Consider the following 21,659-nt stretch of genomic DNA (forward strand, 5'->3'; position numbering starts at 1 on the left):
CCCCCTGACTTCTGCTTTGTACATGATGGATAGGCTTTGGGGGGTCAGCAAGTTAGTTATTCACTGCAAGATTCCTAGTTTCTGACATGCTCTTGTAGCCACTATGTTTATGTGACAAGTCCAGTTTCTGGTCAGTGGTAACCCCAGGATGCTGATAGTGGGGGAATTCAGTGATGGTAATACGGTTGAGTGTCAAGAGGCACTGGTTAGATTGTCTTTTATTGGAAATGGTTGTTGCCTGGCATTTGTTAGCCCAAACCTGGATATTGTCCAGGTGCCTATGCATTTGGATATGAGATGCTTCACTGTCTGAGTTGTGGATGTTGCTGAATAGTGTGCAGTCCTCAGTGAACATTTTCACTTCCAATCCTATAGATGGAAAGTCATTGATAAAGTTGCTGAAGGTGGTTGGGGTTTAGACACTATATTCTGAGAAACTTGAGCAGAGATGTCCTGGCACGTAGATGACTGACTTTCACGTGCATACTTAAGGGGAGAGGAGTAAAATTAAGCATCAGTTGTTTAGAAACTTGACCAGATCCCATCTGGGGTAACATGCTCACTGTAGTTCTGCGCCTGTGGAAATAGATAGTGGAAGGGTTGCAGTGCAGAGTCACGTGAAACTGGAGAACAAGATGCACAAATTTAATTTGTATTCCCTTCAGACCAAGGAACAGTTATCTCATTTGAGGCTTGCTTTCGTGAGGAGACACTGTGCGTCATGGTGGCTCAGTGGTTAGCACTGCTGCCTCACAACACCCAGAACCCAGGTGCTCCTGTTTCCTCCCACAATCCAAAGTTATGCAGGTTAGGTGAATTGGTCATACTAAATTGCCCACAATGTTCAGGTGCATTAGTCAGATGTAGAGTAATAGGGTGGAGGAATGGGTCTGGGTGGGTCACTCTTTGGAGGGTCAGTGTTGACTTGTTGGGCCAAATGGCCTGTTTCACACTATAGTGATTATTCTTAAGAATAAATATTCCCTGGGTGAACAATGAAAGGAATATGTTTTTAAAATTAGAGCTAGATCATTTGAAAGTGAAGTCTGGAACCCTAGAAACTTAGAACTGTTAGAGGTCTATGGATATTGAGTTGATTGAAACTTTCAAAAATGAAATGAATAGATTTTACAATGTAGAAACAGGGCATCGGGTCCAACAGGCTCAACCAATGTCTTCTAAAAATTTATTTTACATTTATTGCCCAGAGACTAGTGAGAGTCAACCACATTGCTGTTAGTATGTTGTTGTATGTAGGTCAGACTAAGTACGAATGGCAAATTAGTGAACCGGATTAGTTTTTATGATAATTGACAGTGGTAACATGGTCACCAATGAGGCCAGCTTTTCATTCCAGATTTTATTGAATTCAAATTTCACCCTCTGCCATAGTGGGATTGAACCCAAGTTTCCAGAATTCTGGCCTGGGGTCCTGGAATGTCAGTCCAGTGACATTACCACAATGCCACTGCCTCCCCTTATGTTTCTTTTGAAACACAAGTGAAGATGTGTAGGATTAGGGGTATAGATCAGTCAGAATCTAATTGTATAATGGAATGACTTGAAGGGCTGCATGGCTAATGTTGGAGTCGGGATAGATTGATGTCCTGGGTGAACGATTTATGGCAAAACGAAAAAGATTGAAATGTGCCAAATGTTAAGCAGATGAAACAAACTGGTGGATGGTACAATTGAGGTGAAGCAATTGAATTGCGTGTCATTGGACCATTTCCATTTGCTTGTTAATAAGCATGGATAGTAGCTGTCAGTGGGAACGGAGGACAGAAGTCGAAGTGAATCCATGATTACTTTAATGTTGATTCAAGTGGAAAGAACAAACTGTAGACACAGCCCTTACATCAATCTCCATTATTTATTGTTCTAAGTTGGCATATGACAGTCTTAATGTAAGATACTGCTAACTTAATGAAAGTCACCAGATGATTTTCCAGATGAAATTTAGATTTAGATTAGATTACAGTGTGGAAACAGGCCCTTCGGCCCAACAAGTCCACACCGGCCCGCCGAAGCGAAACCCACCCATACCCCTACCCCTACATTTACCCCTTACCTAACACTATGGGCAATTTAGTATGGCCAATTCACCTGACCCTGCACATCTTTGGATGGTGGGAGGAAACCGGAGCACCCAGAGGAAACCCACGCAGACACGGGGAGAACGTGCAAACTCCACACAGTCAGTCGCCTGAGGCAGGAATTGAACCCGGGTCTCTGGCACTGTGAGGCAGCAGTGCTAACCACTGTGCCACCGTACCGCCCAAATTTAGACTTTATCTGGAAGTTTTTAATGGTGCTGATCTCTAGCAATGGAACCTAAATAGCTGGAATTAATGGGGGTTAAAAAAAACCGAACTAGGAACAGATGTCATAATGGTACTGGACAATTAAGATAATACGGCATTGCAAATAAAACCATTGTGAGACTGGTGCATTTAAAGAAGGATAAAGCCATTTAAATGTTGAGAAATTACTATTTTTAATAGAAGTCAAGTTTCCAGATGAGCATTCAATAGAAAATACAAGCACTCAACCAGTAGAGAAACTCAAATCTTATGTTTCATTGTTGACTTTTTACAATTAGTATTAAACATCTTCACAGATGTTCCTTTTTTGTCAAATTACAGACCTGTGCTTGCAGCATGACCCTCACTGAAACAAGTTGACTTCATCCATGAAATTGCACTTCCCACATGTGCAATTAGCATGATTGATATGGATTTGATTGGGTACAATACTGGAGAAACTGCTGAAACTCTGTTATGGATGTTAATTATTACAAATGGTCTGTGTGCGATGATGTGCAGATCAACTGAATTATTGTGTAATTTTACACTATTTAAACATTAAACACTAATGGTTTAAAAGTACTCTATCCATTTGGTACTTTTCTCGCTGTGTTTTCACCTGCCAGCTGCTCGATTGATTATGGGTCACTGGGTAATGCCGTTTCACTCGGCTCGGTCCAACCTGGAATGCTAGCAGATGGGATAGGAATGGGAGGGGGGGGGTACATTGTAGCTGCATTGCCATCTACATCACTGTAGGTTAATGAACAGCATCCAGGCTACAAGCAAAATCAAACAGTGAGAAACAAACTAGGCAACTCTACACACGTGAAAGTAGGAAATTATGGAAACAGACTGGTCTTCAGAATGATTGTTCGACAAGGCTGTCAACTGCCAAAAACAATTGAAAATGGGCAGGTGTTTCTGCACTAAAGGTCTTCTTAAAACTAAAACAAAAAATGCAGAAAAGAATGGTGGTGAATGAAACACAGACTTAATGGCTGACAGTACTCAATAAATTGTTAATGCTCCAGTTTATGATGTGACATTTATTTTGTGAACTAAAGGTACTATTCTTTGTACTTGGACATTTTTTCCCCGTTCTGGCGAGATAAAGTTTAATAGAGGTCAGGCTCCTTCTTGTAACTCATCTCCATAGTCGTTCCTCATATATCAGCCTACAGCATGTCTCATGACCATGAAGCAGTATTGGTGTTCCTTCACGCATGCTGTTTTGAGTATTGAGATTTGTGTGTAATCTATATGAATTGCATTTTATCCAGTATATCTTGTGCAGTTCTGTAACTGACAGACTATATAACTTATTCTGGATCACATCAAAGTTGCCAGAGATTGGCAATCAAACAAACATATTTATATGTGCACTTCTGTGATAAAACAGGGGACATAGCAGACTGGACCTTAGGGATTCATTGGACCGTATGGCTCAATTTTAGATCACAAATAGTCCAGATTTTAAATTTAGTGTTACTGTTGCACTGTAAAGTGAGGCTGTGTTTAATTCTAATGTTTGACAAGGCAACAGTTTTTACCGTAAAGGCATGCTGTGCTCAAGACTGCTCTTCATTAAAGGAAACATCTTTCCCAATTCAGTGGTTGTAACTTAGAATTTAAAAACTCTGCTGTTATTTTATTTTCTCTACAAGACCTAGAATTATTGCTTTTTGGACAGTAACCAGTGTTTATGTAGTGATGTATTCTGTTCAAAACACAGCTTGTACCAGCCTATGCCCTTTTCTAGTCATCTTTCTAAAATAATATAAGGACAGTACCAAAAACCTAACATCTCCAAGAGCTTGCAAACGCTTTGTTTTGATTTTTTTTCAACGTTTGAGGTAAGGCATCAATGAAGTGAGTTCCTGAACAGTGAGTGAAAATAACAACCCAACTACTGGGTCAGTGCTGACAATTCCCAAACTCTGTTCCTCAGGCACATGACACTGCTCCATGCCTCCCTTTTCTCAAGGGCAAGGCCACTTGACTATTAAAAGCAACAATTAAATCAAGCGTCCAGCAAGCTTTTCCAGCTCACCAGCCTGAGTCAGGAATCCTGGCTGACACCTCACTAACCCAATGGCACTATGACTATTGTCTTATTGAAGCATGCTTACTTCATTTCAGATTATTTATTTTTTCAAATTGGCACCAAGGAGGAATCATTTGAGCTTTCTAAGGCCACAGTTAAAGATGTAATTGCAAGGAGGGCTTCATTGTCCTTCTCCTAATACTCCTGCATTTCTCTCTTATACACTGCACTGTGAAAATGCAGATGGTGAGGAAGGGTTGCAGTCTCTATGCAGCATGATCTGGCCTATTCCATCAAGCCACAGGCCCCTTCAGAAGAAGGCACTGCTGCACTCCATTGAAAAAGAGGGATGACTTCCACTGCTAATCATGTCAGTGATAAATTTGATCCAAGTGCCATAAGGGAAAACATTAGCTCAAATGGCAGGTACCTACCCCACCTTTCTGAAGTTAGTGTAATGTTTCTCTTGCTGGAGTTCTCCCAGCAGGAGTAAATAAATCATAAAGAGACAGACAGCTGCCTGCGTCTAGTAACAAACAATTTGGTCCAAACCAGTCAGCTTATAAACATCACTCAAAACACCTCTCAATCACATTTTTAAAACCAGTCCAACATTAAAAGATAAATAATTAAACTCAAATAGATATGAATCATTAATTGTATAATCAAATAACACTTCTACATTTAATTTTTTTTAAAAAGCCCATTTATCCCCAACTTGTTTAAAAAAGAAACTTTGTGACTAATATGATGCTGCTGTAAAATAGCCCAATCTTGATGTCCATGTTCATTGAGCTGACCCAGACATTGTGTAGGCCCTAAGACAGCAAGCAGACTGGGAAAACTATCGTCAGGCAGCACAGCTTCTACATCCACTGTATGGCCCTATCCCACAGCCTGTGAGATACTAGTTAACATCTGCTTGGTGCTATCTGTAAACAGGTAAATACCCAGCAACCAGATTACAGCAGCGCAGCCTGAATATGAAAAATTAAACAGGAACTCAGAATCATCAACACCGCATCCCAATAGCTTAGCGGTTCAGTATCATTCCATTGAACCAACCCCCAATGCAACTCTTTAAAATGCTGTAGCTAAAGAGATCATAACCCAGTGTTTTAGTAAATATATACATTAAACCATATATATATATATATATGATAAAATTGCAGTAGTAAGACATTTGTGTATTATATAATTTAGTGTCTGCCTTCTCCACCCACCCAGCCTCAAGCATTAAGGTGGTCCTCAGCCGTACGACCAATTGCATCAGGATTCGAGAGGGGATCCAGGTCTGCAAACAGATTAAACCAAGCTGACTTGTCCTGTGTCTTGCCCTTAGATGCTGCAAGGAAGAGGAAAGATTTAATTAATAACATCTCCAAGTGACAAAAGCCAATCTTGTATTGGTGTGCAGGTGCACAAGTAGCTGACGTCAGAAGACCATTCATATTCCCTGGTTGTGATATGAGGTCATCGAAACAAAACTGTTTCTCTCCGCAGCTGCTGCAATATCTGCTGGGTTTCCCTCGCATTTTAGTTTATTTCACACAGCAGTAACTGAGGGGCTGATTTGGCAATTACGTTGTGCCAGCATTAACTGAGCTCATCACAATAGATGAAATCTAGTCACTTCCAAATGCCTGAAGTAGATTTACATAAAAGATAAGGTTGAAGACCAGCATAATTTATGCAGACTGCCTAATTTCAAGGTGATCAATGAAAGTTCTGGAGGGCCGCTATTTGCTTGTTAAGCTCAGGTACCAGCATCTCATTTTTTGGCACGGTTCCGCCCACAAGTGCAAATATCAGAAATAAATGGTGCATTTCGCCAGTAATTCTATTCTGGCACAATGGCATATTTTCATTTTAAATCTTCCACTTCACTTTCTTCCTCTCCTCACTCTGGGGCATTAATCATATTGGACTATAGTTCACAACTATTGCCTCTGAAGTGCTTAGGCTTGTTTCGTTGCAAAGGTATCTGGATTGGAAGTGCTGATGGTGATACTCGCAGGTGCTAAATCTAAACCTCTTCAATGGAACTGGTCAAGTCTGAGATCCTGATATGCCCTTCTGAACTTAAGCTCAGTGTAGCAATGAATATGATGTGGAGGTGCCAGTGTTGGACTAGGTCAGAAGTCACACAACACCAGGTTATAGTCCACCAGGTTATAGTCCAACAGGTTTATTTGAAATTACAAGCTTTCGGGACACTGCTCCTTCAGGTGGTGTCATGTGACTTCTGATTTTGGTAATGAATAGATTTCCTGCCAGCGTTAAACATTTCATGTATTGACAAAACAATGGTCTATTTTGCCAATGAGGATAATTCCTTTTTTTATTTCCCTACAATCTATTTTGTTTGGAATGCTGTTCTTTCTGACACAATGATAATGATAACCCGGTCTGTGTTAGGAAATATGAAGCATTCTATTTCACCCAATGTCACGTACCTTTAGATGGAACATTTGGTAGAGTCTGGGGGTTAGTTTCTGGAACCTTTGTCTCCAGATGTTGTGGGGTTAGAAGTGGTGCTGGCTGTTGTTTGGGTGCATCTGTCCAACCTCAAACAATAACAAAGCAGTATTAGAATAACACACTCAGATGCTGAACTCAAGCAGAGAGAGAGTTTGTGATACATTGGCTGTGGAAGGGATGTTCAGTCTTGCTTTCTATCTCTCTCTGACCTATCCAGACCTTAGTGAATATCCTTAGCCTGACATTTCAGGTAATCTTTCCTTCTTATTTGCCTGCTTTATTCAAATGGGCCAGAAGATATTCACATTGAAGACTGGGATTTTCCAGGCCAACCGAGTTTATTGGACAGTGTCCGTAACCACAGTACTTTTGGAGGCACACGAACTCAAGAATCCCATTCTAGTGCACCATGCTTCCGATATAAGAATCGGGAGTTTTCTCTGGGAATTCTCCGGATTGCTGCCACACTGGGTATCAAGGAATACTCCTGTCCACATTAGCACTGGGGCAATGGAGACCGTCATAGTCTCTTTAAATGGAGACCGTCACAGTCTCTTTTAAAGAGACTGTGACAGTCTCCATTTAAAGTGCTTCACTGCGCATGTCCTCAGCAGAACTAGAAATGATCAGGAAATGCAGGTTTGTTCGTGTCACACTGATGAACTGATTACAGCAGGATCCTTTCCTCGGGGCTTGGAATGAGTGGAAATTATGTTTTTGAAACTGCAGCCTCTATGGGACAAAAGTTGGAATTTGGAGAGCAGTGAGGATGAAGAAATGTAACTCACCAATGAAAGATCCTGTTGGGTCATGGCTGAGCTCGAAAAGCTCAGACGGCAGGAAACCGGTTGGTGTGTCTGTTGGTTTGGGTTTGACCATCCCACTCACAGGCTCCGAACCGAGCTCAGAGCTTCCAAACGTACTCTGCCATTTGTGGCTGAAGTTACTGGGCGTACTGGATTGAGGGTTTAAAAGGTCATTCAAAAAGGTCAATTCGTGTTTCTCCAGACTGTCACTTTCTAACATGTCGGGCAGAAAGTCCTTTGGCACTGAAACACGAAAGGAGATTAGTGGTGACGACAAGCTGAAGGGTCTGAGCACTCATAGGGCATACACACAGTGAGAAGTTATCACAATCAATGAGTGTTGAATGACAACAGCCAGCATAAAGAAGCTGAGGTGGTTGTGTTATAGAAACCATATTCAATAACTGCTGCAGTCAGGTGGAAAGCCTCTATTTGTAAAGGGAAATAAGTAACCAAAACAAACTGGGCTAGTCCAAGGCTAATTAATCAAAACATGGTGTGTATGTTACTAAATCACTGTGTCTCTCAAAGTTATGAAGAGGTTTTTAAGTTATTTATTTAATAATTAATTTACATTTAAATGGCACCTTTCACTACCTCAAGATGGTACAAGTTCACCAACTCATCCCTCCTGGATTTCCCGTGCCGATTTCTGTAATTTTTCCCCAGTACCTTCTAAGATTTCTTATTGACTCTAATTCAGGCCTGTTGTGCAGTGCACACTTCATTTGCTACACTGTGCTGGTTGTATCTTCCACACCCTAAACTCCAGGAATTCATCCTGGAACATCTCCACCTTTCTCTCTTACTGTTATACTATTCTTCAAAATCTTCGCAACAAAACTTCTCGACCCCTAACCTTAAAAGTAAAACAACTTTGCCTCACGGTCAAACATTTTGTATGGTTATGTTCCCAAGAAACTCCATCACACATCAAAGTTTTCTTGCAGTAGAGGCAAAAATAGCCCAAAAGATTTTTTTTGGCATTCATCCATAAGATGTGAGCACCCGCCTCATTCCTGATGAAGGGCTTTTGTCCTAAATGTGGATTTTCCTGCTTCACAGATGCTGCCTGACCTGCTGTGCTTTTCCAGCACCACATTCTTGACTCTAAAGCATCTGCAGTCCTCACTTTCAACCAGTGTCATTTATTGCCAGTCTCAGTTGTTCCTGAGAATATGCTGCCTCTTTGAACTGGGGCAGTTCATATAAAACTAGAGAGAGTTCCAGAATTTTGATTCTGTAATGATAAATGTGTGATTCTCTCCAGAACAGGATTGCATATGGCATGCAGGGGTGATGTGCCCATGTTTCTGCTATTTTTGTTTCTCTAGATGCCAATGATCACAAATTTGGAAGGTGCTGCCAAAGGAGCCTTGGAGCAAAACTGATACACGTAGCACAAAAGGGAATTGGCTTCAGTCAGAGTCTTGAGGCATGATAGAGCCAAGGAAGTAGAAAAAGAGGCTGGAATTATTGTCATGCACTAGATACAACGTACTGAACGGAAGATGGAAGGATAGGGGAAATGGTAATGGGGTGATGACAAAGAGAAGCTGCTGAGGAAAGGCCAACACAAATTATAATTGACCTAGTTCAGTTTGTTAAAGTCATTAATAAATCAATAAAGAGAATGTCTGGATGTTGTCTAGATCAGCTGTGGATCTCCAGTAGCTATTTGATAACAGTTATTTGGTAATCAATATGCATGATTACTAACAAAAAAAAGTGCACAGGACTGGAGCTAGTCATTAATTGGTTGGGGTAAGTGGATGAATATAGAGGTGAATGATTTCTCAAGAATCTGTTTTAGGCACTGTTTTATAGGTTTCACCATATTAATGAAGGATTTGAATGAAGGAAGATCCAGGATGTCTGATGATCTTTCGATGAGGAGCTCAGTTTGTTGTATTCAATCGTCAAAGTCAGAAGATGCATTCCATGCTTTGGGTAAAGACACTAAACTAACACTCACTCCTGTGTAGTATTGAGCAAAGTGACTGTTAAAGACTAATCCCAGGGTCCTGGTTAACATTTATCTGTCAAACAGCACAAAACAAATTATTTGGTAATTATCACCTTATTATCAATGTCGGAGTTTGTGGTGTTCGAACCAGCTGCCATGTAACTCTGAAGATGGACGAGGGAGATCCAGTAGATGTAGTGTACGTGGACTTTCAGAAAGCTTTTGATAAAGTCCCATTTTTTTTTATATAGATTACTTACAAGTGGAAACAGGCCCTTCGGCCCAACAAGTCCACACCGCCCCGACGAAGCGCAACCCACCCATACCCCCACATTTACCCCTTACCTAAGACTATAGGCAATTTAGCATAGCCAATTCACCTGACCTGCACATCTTTGGACTGTGGGAGGAAACCGGAGCACCCGGAGGAAACCCACGCAGCCACGGGGAGAACGTGTAAACTCCACACAATCAGTCGCCTGTGGCGGGAATTGAACCCGGGTCTCCGGCGCTGTGAGGTTAGTGAGCAAAATTAGGGCGCATGGTATTGGGGGCAAAGTACTAACTTGGATTGAAAGGTGGTTGGCTGATAGGAAACAAGAGTAGTGATAAACGGCTCCATTTCGGAATGGCAGGCAGTGACCGGTGGGGATCAGTACTGGGACCGCAGCTTTTTACAATATATGTTAATGATATAGAAGATGGTATGAGCAATAACATTAGGGTTATCCACTTTGGTGGCAAGAAAAGGAAGGCAGATTATTACCTCAATGGAATCAATTTATGTAAAGGGGCAGTACAGAGAGATCTGGGTGTTCTTGTACACCAGTCAATGAAGGTAAGCATGCAGGTAAAGCAGGTAGTGAAGAAGGCTAATAGCATGCTGGCCTTCATAACAAGAGGGATTGAATATAGAAGCAAAGAGGTTCTTCTGCAGCTGTACAGGGCCCTGGTGAGACCACACCTGGAGTACTGTGTGCAGTTCTGGTCTCCAAATTTGAGGAAAGACATTCTGGCTATTGAGGGAGTGTAGCGTAGGTACACGAGGTCAATTCCTGGAATGGCGAGATTACCTTACGCTGAAAGACTGGAGCAACTGGGCTTATATACCCTTGAGTCTAGAAGACTGAGAGGGGATCTGATTGAGACGTATAAGATTATTAAAGGATTGGACACTCTGGAGGCAGGAAACATGTTTCCGCTGATGGGTGAGTGCCGAACCAGAGGACACAGCTTAAAAACACGGGGTAGACCATTTAGGACAGAGATGAGGAGAAACTTCTTTACCCAGAGAATGGTGGCTGTGTGGAATGCTCTGCCCGCGAAGGCAGTGGAGGCCCAGTCTCTGGATTCATTTAAGAAAGAGTTGGATTGAGCTCTCAAGGATCGTGGAATCAAGGGTTATGGAGATAAGGCAGGAACAGGATACTGATTAAGGATGATCAGCCATGATCATATTGAATGGTGGTGCAGGCTCAAAGGGCAGAATGGTCTACTCCTGCACCTATTGTCTATTGTCTAAATTACAATAGTTCCCACACTGCTGTAATTAGTGGGAAGGTATCTTCTTGAAGTCATTAGCATAGGGAACAGGAGCAGTTATGGGCCATTCAGCTCCACTAGCCTGACTCACCATTCTGTACAATCAGGACTGATCTATTATTGGCCTCAAATCTTATTTCACGTGAGCTTTCAATAGATTCAACACTGATGTTTCACAAATCAATCTACTCCTTTTTCAATACTTCCCGTTGAATTAGCCTCCACAACTCTTTGAGATAAAGAATTTCAGACATTCACTAGTTTCCAGGCAAAGTAATTCCTTTATTTCTCAATTTTAAATAAATATTCCCTTATTCTGGAATTATGTCTTTAGTGCCTCACGCCCCCTCATCCTCTGCAGTTGGAACAAGACTTCCCTATTTTTAAACTCTGACCCCCTTGGAAAAAAAAGGCAAAAATTTCATTTACCTTCTTAATTATTTGCTGGACCTGATTATTAATGTTTGATGTGTTCATGCATGCGAACTTACAGATCCCCTGTCCATTTAAATAATTATCTGCCTTTTGACTCTTTCTGCAGAAGTACATGACCTCACTCTTTCCTACCTTAAACTTTATCAGTTAGATTTTTGACCACTCTCATCACAACATGCCCTCTCAATTACTGTTGAATTATCAACAAAATTGGATACATTACCAGAAATTGCTGGAAAATCTCAATAGGGACTGGTTGTATCTGTGGAGAGAAATCAGGGTTAACATTTCTGGTCCAGTGACCCTTCTTCAAAATAGTTCTGAAAAGGAGCCACCAGACTAAAACATTAAGTCTCAATTCTCTCCACAGATGCTGCCAGAGCTGCTGAGATTTCCCAGCAATGTCTGTGTATGTTTCAGATTTCTTTCGGTCTTTTTTGGATACATTGCACTCTGCCCCCTCCTTTAAGTCAATTACATAAACAGTAAATAATTGAGGTCCTAGGACTGATCCTTTTGGCTTTCCACCTGAATATCCATTAATCCTGACTCAACCTACAGGGAGAACTAGCCATTTGTATACAGAACTGGCTTGAAGGTAGAGGACGGAGGGCGATGGTCAAGGTTTGTTTTCAGACTGGAGGCCTGTGACCAGTGGAGTGCCACAAGGATCGGTGCTGGGTCCACTACTTTTCATCATTTATATAAATGATTTGAATGTGAACATGGGAGGTCTAGTTGGTATGTTTGCAGGCGATACCAAAATTGGAGATGTAGTGGACAGCGGGATCTTGATCACATGGGCCAATGGGTGGCAGATGGAGTTTAATTCAGATAAATGCGAGATGCTACATTTTGGGAAAGCAAATCTTAGCAGGACTTATACACTCAATGGTAAGGTCCTAGGGAGTGTTGCTGAACAAAGACTTTGGAATGCAGGTTCATAGCTCCTTCAAAGTAGAGTCGCAGGTAGATGGGAAAGTGAAGAAGGCTTTCCTTTGTTGGTGAGAGTATTGAGTACAGGAGTTGGGAGGTCATGCTGCAGCTGTACAGGACATTGATTTGGAATATTGTATGCAGTTCTGGTCTCCTTCCTATCAGAGGATGTTGTGAAACTTGAAAGGGTTCAGAAAAGATTTACAAGGATGTTGCTAGGGTTGGAGGATTTGAGTTATAGGGAAAGGCTGAATAGGCTGGGGCTTTTCCCTGGAGCATCAGGGACTGAGGGATGACCTTAAAGAGGTTCATAAAATCATGAAGGGCATGGATAAGGGGTATGGAAGTCCAGAACTAGAGAGCATAGGTTTAGAGTGAGAGGAGAAAGATATAAAAGACACCTAAGGAACGTTTTCACGCAGAGGGTGGTGTGTGTGGAATGAGCTGCCAGAGGAAGTGGTGGAGGCTGATACAATTGCAATATTTAAGAGGCATTTGGATGTATATAGGAATAGGAAGGGTTTGGAAGGAAATGGGCTGGGTACTGGCAGGTGGGACTAGACTAGGTTAGAATATCTGGACCAAAGAGTCTGTTTCCATGCTGTATACCTCTATGACTCTATAACCAATTCTCGATCCATGCTAAAACATTGCCCTCAATGCTGTGAGCTCTATCTTGAACCTACCTTCCATGGGTACCTTATCAAACACCTTCTAAAAATCCAAACACATTTCATCTACCAGTCCTCAAAGAACTCTATCAAATTTGACAAATATTGACAATCCCTTCACCAAACCATGTTAACTTTGTTCGATTACCTCAACTTGTCCCACTATTTCTTCCTTAGTAATGGACGCCAGCTTTTTTCCCCATGACAGCTGTTTGGTTAACTGGCCTATAGTTTCCTGCCTTTCTGTCTCCATCCCTTCTTGAACAGGAGCACCACACGGGGGGGGGGGGGGGGGGAATCACTAATCTGCTGGAATACCTCTGGAATCTAGTGAATTCTGGAATAGACTGACCAATACCTGCACACCATCTCTGCAGGCACTTCCTTTAAAACCATTGGGTGCAGGCCATCAGGTCCCGGCGACTTGTCAAACACTTTATTCTTGAGATACAGGTTGCTACAAGATCTTTACTCCCATTAGCACCTTCCCTATGTTATCTTTGAGACGTTTATAATGTCCTCAACTATGAAGACTACAAAATATTGGTTTCAATTATCTGCCAATTATTTCCCATTTGCATCTTCCAAGCTCCTACATGTACATTGGTGACTCTCTTTGTATAAACCTGGAGAAGCTCTTGCTGTTTGCTTTGGTATTTTCTGCCAATTTGCTTTCAATTTTCTCCCATTTTGTTTTTAGTCACCTGCTGCTAGTTCCTAAAGCATTCCCAATCCTGTGGCCTACCACTAGTTTTTGCCACTTTGCCTGGCTTAGCTTTTGCCTGGATACTCTCCTGGACCTCCTTTGTTAACCATGCGTGGTTCATCCTTCTCATCAAGTTATCCTTTTTGACTGGAATAAGCTTTTTGTTGAGCATAACCAAACATCGGCTTAAATATTTGCCACTTTTGTTCCACTCACTTTCCCACTTTGGACAACTCTTCTTCATATCTCTGTGTTTACCCCTATTTAAATCAAGGGCAATGGTTTGAGGCCTGAATTACTCTCCCTCAAACAACTTAAAATTTGACCACTTTGGGATCACTACATCACTACTCCCCAGAAGATCCTTAACTACAAGATCTCTTTTTACACATTACTAAATCTAAACTAGCCTGTTTCTAGGTAAGATGGACAACCTAAGAAGCAATTCATGATGCAATCCACAAAATCATCTTCCATGATTTGTCTAGTCAACATGCAGATTAAATTTACCTATTATAGTGCTTTTCTTACTTGCCTCCACTATTTCCTAATTTATATTTTGTCCTACAGTGTTGTCAGTGTTCAGGGGCCTATAGATCATTTCCGCACGTGACTTCGTTCCCTTGCGATTCTTATTTCTACCCACACCAATTCCACACCACAATTTATCATATCAATATCACCACTGCACTGATAGAATCTTCATTAACAAAGCTACCCCACCTCCTATTCCTTTTTGCCTGTTCTTCATAAATGTTATATCGCTTATATCTCGAGTTGATCATCCTACACTACATCTCTGTAATAGCTACCAAGTTACATTCATTTCTGTTTGTGTTGTCACCTCATGTTTTATTATAGATGCAGTGTACATTCAGGTAAAGAGCCTTAACCATGAATCTTTCACAATTATTGCTTATTCTGGTTCTGACTTCTGCTGTATTCTTCTGCATATATTTTCTACCCCATCCTTTTACACTTTAATCCTGATTTTGATGGTCTGTTCATTTCCCTGCATCTCTGTTCCCTCTTGATTTTTAAAACTTCCTTTCAATTGAATTGAATTACTTGGAGGGGAGAGTCAGTGAGGTAAATGAGTGTGTTCCAGAGGGACTGGCTTTGATGGGAGAAAGTGTTTTGTGGCGCATCTTAAACTGCTCCAGAGAGAATAATTTAGCAGTGAACTCTGGAAGCAATTAGTTTTACTTATAATCGTCTTTCTTTTTGATTTAATTGAGCAGTGCAACTGTAGGAAAATTCACAAAGTAATTATTCTGACTGGAGAGCACCATGATGGTTAGTTACATGACAATAATCAGAGCTAGTGACTAATTGCTTTCCAAAGTTCATTGGTGGAATCATTCTTTGTACAGCAGTTTAAGCTGATGTACTACCTCTTTCTCACAATAAGTAGGGATAAGCAGTCGAGAGCGTTTAGCATTGCACACACTCGGAGAACAATACTGTTTTACATAAATTGGGGATCGATAATCTGTACAGTCCGGTATTACAAGATTTTACGATGCCAGACAGAAATACGCCCATCCTGCTGAGATAGGTATAAAGGCAGGACCAGGAGTAAACTTGCAGAATAGGAAGTCTGGTTGGCCAGCAGCAAGAGCTAACCAATGAACGGCAATTAAGTGCCCACTTTGGAGCAGAGTGGGCACATCATTGGGATTTTATTTTTTTTAAAAGAGTCCTTACAGTGCGGAAACAGGCCCTTCGGCCCAACAAGTCCACACCGACCCTCCGAAGAGTATCCCACCTAAACCCATTCCCCATCCCTCTACCTTTACGCCTGACTAATCCCTGAACACTATGGGCAATTTCGCACGGCCAATTTACCTGACCTGCACATCTTTGGACTGTGGGAGGAAACCGAAGCACCCGGAGCACACAGGGAGAATGTGAAAACTCCACACAGAGAGTTGCCTGAGGCTAGAATTGAACCCGGGTGCCTGGCGCTCTGAGGCAGCAATGCTAACCACTGAGCCACCATGTCACCCCAAGTGGAGTTTCCTGGAGTTTACAGGCTCTCTGCCATAACTGACTCCCAGCACATGGCTGGAGGTGGTTTCCAAGCACACACTGGGTGGTAGCAATCTATGCTTCCTTTTCCCCAACCCTAAAAATGTAACAGCACCCTTCCACTCACAGCACCCTTCCACTCAGAGACTAAAATGGCAAGGTTCCATTTGTTATGGCTCAAATCAAAGTCTTTGAGTGAGTGACAGTCCACTGCTGTCGAGTCAGGCACAATATTTATTTTGTGCAGGATACTTTACTCCAATTTAAATCCAACAAAAGCTTTTGAAACGAGTGGAGACCTGGTACAAAATGTTCTGAAGAATTCCTCTGGCCTGAGTTGCTTTGCCAGTGAATAGTGGAAGCAGTTCTGTCAGTTCCAGCATTGGCCCACTCTGACCTCGCCACTGGGCAGCTATCAGAATTAGGACTTAATAAGGAAATATGGATATAAGACAATAAATCTGGGACACCTCCTGACAGTGTGTTAAAAGCAGGCACTTTTTATCTATTGTCTCCCTGGCATGAAACATGAAGTAAGAGCTGAAAGCATAAAGATCGAGACAAAGGTCTGTCTGGATACAGCTCAGCAGAGAATGAGATAAGGAGCAGAGGCGGATCGAAGCAGAGAGCACAGGAGGGAGGGAGGTAGAAACTTTCTTTGTTAGGTCGAATAGCCTTGAGTTATTCAGAGAAGCAGAATAGGCTGAGGCTATTTTCCCTAGAGCGCTGGAGGTTGAGGGGTGACCTTATAGAGGTTTATAAAATTGTGAGGGGCATGGATAGGATGAATAGCCCAAGGTCTTTTCCCTGGGGTGACGGAGTCCAAAATTACAGGTTATAGGTTTAAGATGAGAGGGGAAATATTTAAAAAGGACCAGAGAGGTAACCTTTTCACGCAGAGGGTGGTGTGTGTATGCCAGAGGAAGTGGTGGAGGCTGGTACAACAACAACATTTAAAAGGCATCTGGATGGGTATATGAATAGGAAGGGTTTAGAGGGATATGGTCCAAATGCTGGCAAATGGGTCTAAGTTAAGTTGGGATATCTGGTCAACGCAGACAAAGTGGACCTTAGGGTCTGTTCTGGGCTCCGCGACTCTACTGCTTGGCAGTAACTGGGGATAAAAAGGACTGCTCCTGGCTTGTGTGACTCAGCCATTTGCTGCAGACATTCAATAATCAAAGAAAGAGTGTATTTCCTGTGACGAGCAAATTATTCAGTCCATCCAATTCTGCTCACTCCTGCACACAGAAACAGAAGGAATAGGAGTAGGCCAATCTGCCAATCAAGATCGCTCTACCATTCAATACTGACCTTAGGTTTCAACTCTACTGCCCCCATCAGCCTTGATTCCCCAAGAGACCAAAACGCTTTCTACCCCCCCTTAAATATATTGAGTAGTGGAGAATTCACAACTTTGTGTGGCAGAGAGTTCAGGACTTAAATGATCAGCCCCTTTTTTGAAAATGTATTCACAGCCACCTGTTAACGAGGCTGTGATTTATTGCCTATCCTTAGTTGCCCAGAGGGCACATGTAGGCCAGAATCATAGAATCCCTACTGCATGGAACTGGGCCATTTGGCCCAACAAGTCCTCACTGACTCTCCGAAGAGCATCCCACCCAGACTCAACCCCCTACCCTATCCCTGTAACCCTGCACTGCCCATGGCTAATCCACCATGTGGGAGGAAACTGGAGCACCTGGAGGAAAGCCCACGCAGACGAAAGAAAAATGTGCAAACTAGACATCGACAGGCATTTTGAGGCTAGAATTGAACCTGCGTGCCTGGTATTGTAAGGCAGCAATGCTAACTACTGAGCCACCATGCTTTGCCAGGTATCAGACCTGGTAAGGGTAACAGTTTCCTTCCCTACAGGGCATTTATCATTAGACACTGAATTCCAGGTTTTTACGGAATTCAAATTTCACCATCTGCCATGGTGCGATTTGAATCTGAGTCCCCAGAACATTACCTGAGACACTAAATTAAAATATACAGACATTAATAGAATTCATGATGCATTAGAAAACACTGGGAACTTTTCCCAAATATCTGACCGCTGCACGTATAGATCAAGCTTTCTCCTTTCAATGATATACGTACAAGCTGTAGAGTCCTAGACTTTACCAAATGAAACTGAGGCAGCCAATGTAAAACATAAACTCCAAAGAAAACTGCACGTCAGTAGAATAATTTAGTTAATTCACTGTGCACTGGTGGGATTCCCACTGACCCTGTAGGACAAATGCCTCGGATTTCACAGATTATTGACACACATGCTTATCCCTTACATAGTCATTAGGCTGCAGGTTGCACGCTGAACCTTTTCAACAAAACAGTACAAGTAACAGGGGTTTGCTCCTGGTGAAAGAGTTTAAACTAGAAAGGCAGGGGTGGAAACCTGAGCAAGGTGACAGAAGATGGAGAAACAAGGGCAGAAAGAAAAGACAGAAAGATTAAAAAGCAAGGATGGTAGACAGACCAAAAAAAAGGATGAGAAACAAATGGGACCACAATGCAAAATAAAGCTAAGGTAACGAATAAGGTTAAAAAGACAAGTCTAATAGCTATGTGTCTTATTGCGTGGAGCATTTACAGTAAGGGTATATAAATCAGCAGTGTATGTAGATAAACTATTTTGACATATTTGCAATTATGGTGATATGGCTGCAGGGCGACTGAGGATGGGAACTGAACCTCCAGAGATATTCACTGTAGGAAGGACAGATAAAAAGGGAAGGCAGATGGGGTAGCATTAGTAAAGAAGTGAGGAACAATATTGGCTTGTAAAATAATCATGTAGATCCTGCAACAGTAGAGATAGAAAACAACAAGGGGCAAAAAAATGTTGTTGGGGTTAATTAAAACTCATATTGTACTTGGATGGGAGTTTCATTGGGTCAGTGTAGACATTCGTAGACACAGATGGAGTTTAATCTGGACAAGTGTGAGCTAATGCACTTTGGGAGGCCAAATGCAGGAGAAAGATATATAGTAAATGACATGACCCTCAGCAGTATACAGAGGTATCTTTGCTCCAACTCTGTAACTCCCCAAAGTTGGCAACACCAGTGGATAAGGTGGTAAAGATGCTTGCCTTCAACAGTTGAGGCATTGAGTTGGCAAGTCATGTTGCAGCTGTGCAAGATTTTAGTTGGGGCCCATGTAGATTACTGTGTGCAGTTCCCACATTATAGGAAGGCAGTAAAGGCTTTGGAGAGGGTGCAAAAGAGGCTTATCAAGATGTTGCCTGGATTGGAGAGTATTAGTTGTAAGAAGACGTTGGACAAACTTGAACTGATTTTACTAGAGCATTGGAGGCTGAGAGGCTGACAGAAGTGTTTAAAATTATGAGGGGCATGGATAGGGTGGATCCTTGGTGCCTTTTTCACAGGATAGAAACGTCAAATACTAATGGATACTGGTTTACACTGAGAGGGGCTGAAGGTTTAATGGAAATGTGTTAGGAAAACTTTTTGTACACAGGGTGGTAGATGCCTGAACCACACTGTCACGGGAGATGATAGAAGCAGATATGATAGCTGAGTTTAAGAGGCATTTAGTCGGACAGATGAATGGGTAGGGAATGGAGGAATATGGTTCGCATATGAACAGATGGCATCAAGGAGCAGAGATCTGGAGGGCTAAAAGGCCTGTTTCTGTGCTGCACTTTCTATGTTCTATGTTCTCAAACCAGTCACCTGTATCCCCTGGTAAGTGACCTCTCTCCTAGGGAAAACAGGAATTCCCTGTTCCCTGTATCCATATTTGAACACCTCATTTATGATACCCTTCAGACTCTTCTGTTCTGATTAATGTAGCCTATCTAATCTTTCCTAGTAACTGCAATTTACACGCCCTGCCAGTATTATCATCCACTGGGTATCAGAACAGACAGACTTGGGGGCAATCACGACTTGAAGCAAGTGACCAGCAAGATGGTTTAACCTACCCCGTTATTAAAATAGCTTACCTTTCAGTTTTCTGTGTCACATTACTTCAGGAAGGTGTGAAAATTATTCTCATCCTTTTATTCAAATCCTTCTTTGGCCTCACTCAGCCCCATTTGCCAGCCTCACTATCTCGGAGATCTCCATACCTCTGCCTGCTCACCCCTCCCCAGCCATTCTCATTTGTAATTGTGCCTTCTATCTAAAACCATTCTCGACCAAGTTTCAGTCAGCTTCCCTGTGTGACTCGATCTTGGTCTTAACTTGCTGATATTCCTAAGAAGGGTCTTAGTATATTTTACTGTGTTGAAGATCCTATGTGAAGGGATGTTCTCACTGAACATTCCAAGTGACGTATATATTGGTGCTCATTCATTCTGGGAAAGTAACTGGAACCCCAGTCATGCCACCAAAATTGGAACATTCAAAGTGGGAATTATTTGATACTGTCCCAGTAATTTACAGTAAGAAATGCTGAGGAAGCATGTTCGAACTGCCATTAACATTTTTGATTACCCTGCACATTATTTTTAATGATGTGGAGTTGTCAGTGTTGGACTGGGGCAGGCCCTTGTCATGTGGGGCTGTTTTCCCTGCAGCGTCGGAGGCTGAGGGGTGACCTTATAGAGGATTATAAAATTATGAGGGGCATGGATAGGTTAAACAGGCAAAGTCTTTTCCCTGGGGTGGGGGAGTCCAGAACTAGAGTGCATAGGTTAAGGGTGAGAGGGGAAAGATATAAAAGAGACCTGAGGGGCAACCTTTTCACACAGAGAGTGGTATGGGTATGGAATGAGCTGCCAGAGGAAGTGGTGGAGGCTGGTACAATTGCAACATTTAAAAGGCATTTGGATGGATATATGAAAAGGAAGGGCTTGGAGGGATATGGGCCGGGTTTTGACAGGTGGGACTAGACTGGGTTGGGGTATCTGGTCGGCATGGATGGGTTGGACCAAAGGGTCTGTTTCCATGCTGTACATCTCTATGACTCTATGTGACTCTTATACCTATCGTGTCATTCCAGCCACTTGGTTTGTCACAAGCACCATCTTATTTTTGATATTTTGTAATCATCTCTCTGCCTCATAGCTCATTGCTTCACATTATTCGGCCGTTGACACTTTACTCACACATCACCATTCCTGATGAAGGGGTCCTGCCCGAAACGTCGATTCTCTGCTCCTCGGACGCTGCCTGACGTGCTTTGCTTTTCCAGCACCACTCTGATCTTGACTCTAATCTACAGCATCTGCAATCCTCACTTTCACCTACTTCACTCACATTGTTTGAAACTTTTGATCATCTGCAGAGACTTGCTATTCAGCCTGTCGACACTCAATTCACGCCATTTGTACTACCTTTTGACACGCTTAATTACCTGGAATTATCTTGCAATGACCTCTCTCCCTGTAAGTTCTGTGCCTATGTGCTTCCCTCCACTTCATCTGACCAAGGGGCAGCGCTTCGGAAGCTTGTGATTTCAAATAAACCTGTTGGATTACAACCTGGTGTCGTGTGACTTCTGACATTTTTAAAGTTAAAAATCACACAACACCAGGTTATAGTCCAACAGGTTTAATTGGAAGCACACTAGCTTTCGGAGCGACGCTCCTTCATCAGGTGATTGTGGAGGGCTCGATCGTAACACCGAATATATAGCAAAAATCTGCAGTGTGATGTAACTGAAATTATACATTGAAGAATTGATTGTCTGTTAAGCCTTTCATCTGTTAGAATACAGTGATAGTTTCACTTCTTTCATATGTAAATCACAAAACC

At 42.2% G+C, this 21,659-nt stretch overlaps 1 protein-coding gene across 1 annotated transcript in view; it reads right to left on the bottom strand.

Moving 5' to 3' along the window:
* Positions 1 to 2,478: 2,478 nt before the first annotated feature.
* The window catches only part of LOC122551458 (islet cell autoantigen 1-like protein), a 103,212-nt gene continuing 84,031 nt past the window's right edge, over positions 2,479 to 21,659 (bottom strand). The window contains exons 12-14 of the mRNA XM_043693391.1: positions 7,623 to 7,883; positions 6,810 to 6,920; positions 2,479 to 5,698 (exon numbers count right to left, since the gene is read on the bottom strand). Of these exons, the coding sequence (XP_043549326.1) occupies positions 5,583 to 5,698; positions 6,810 to 6,920; positions 7,623 to 7,883 (488 nt within the window). The 3' untranslated portion in view covers positions 2,479 to 5,582. The remainder of the gene's footprint in view (positions 5,699 to 6,809; positions 6,921 to 7,622; positions 7,884 to 21,659) is intronic.

Source organism: Chiloscyllium plagiosum, chromosome 7 (genome assembly GCF_004010195.1).
Source record: "Chiloscyllium plagiosum isolate BGI_BamShark_2017 chromosome 7, ASM401019v2, whole genome shotgun sequence".
Taxonomy (NCBI): Eukaryota; Metazoa; Chordata; class Chondrichthyes; order Orectolobiformes; family Hemiscylliidae; genus Chiloscyllium; species Chiloscyllium plagiosum.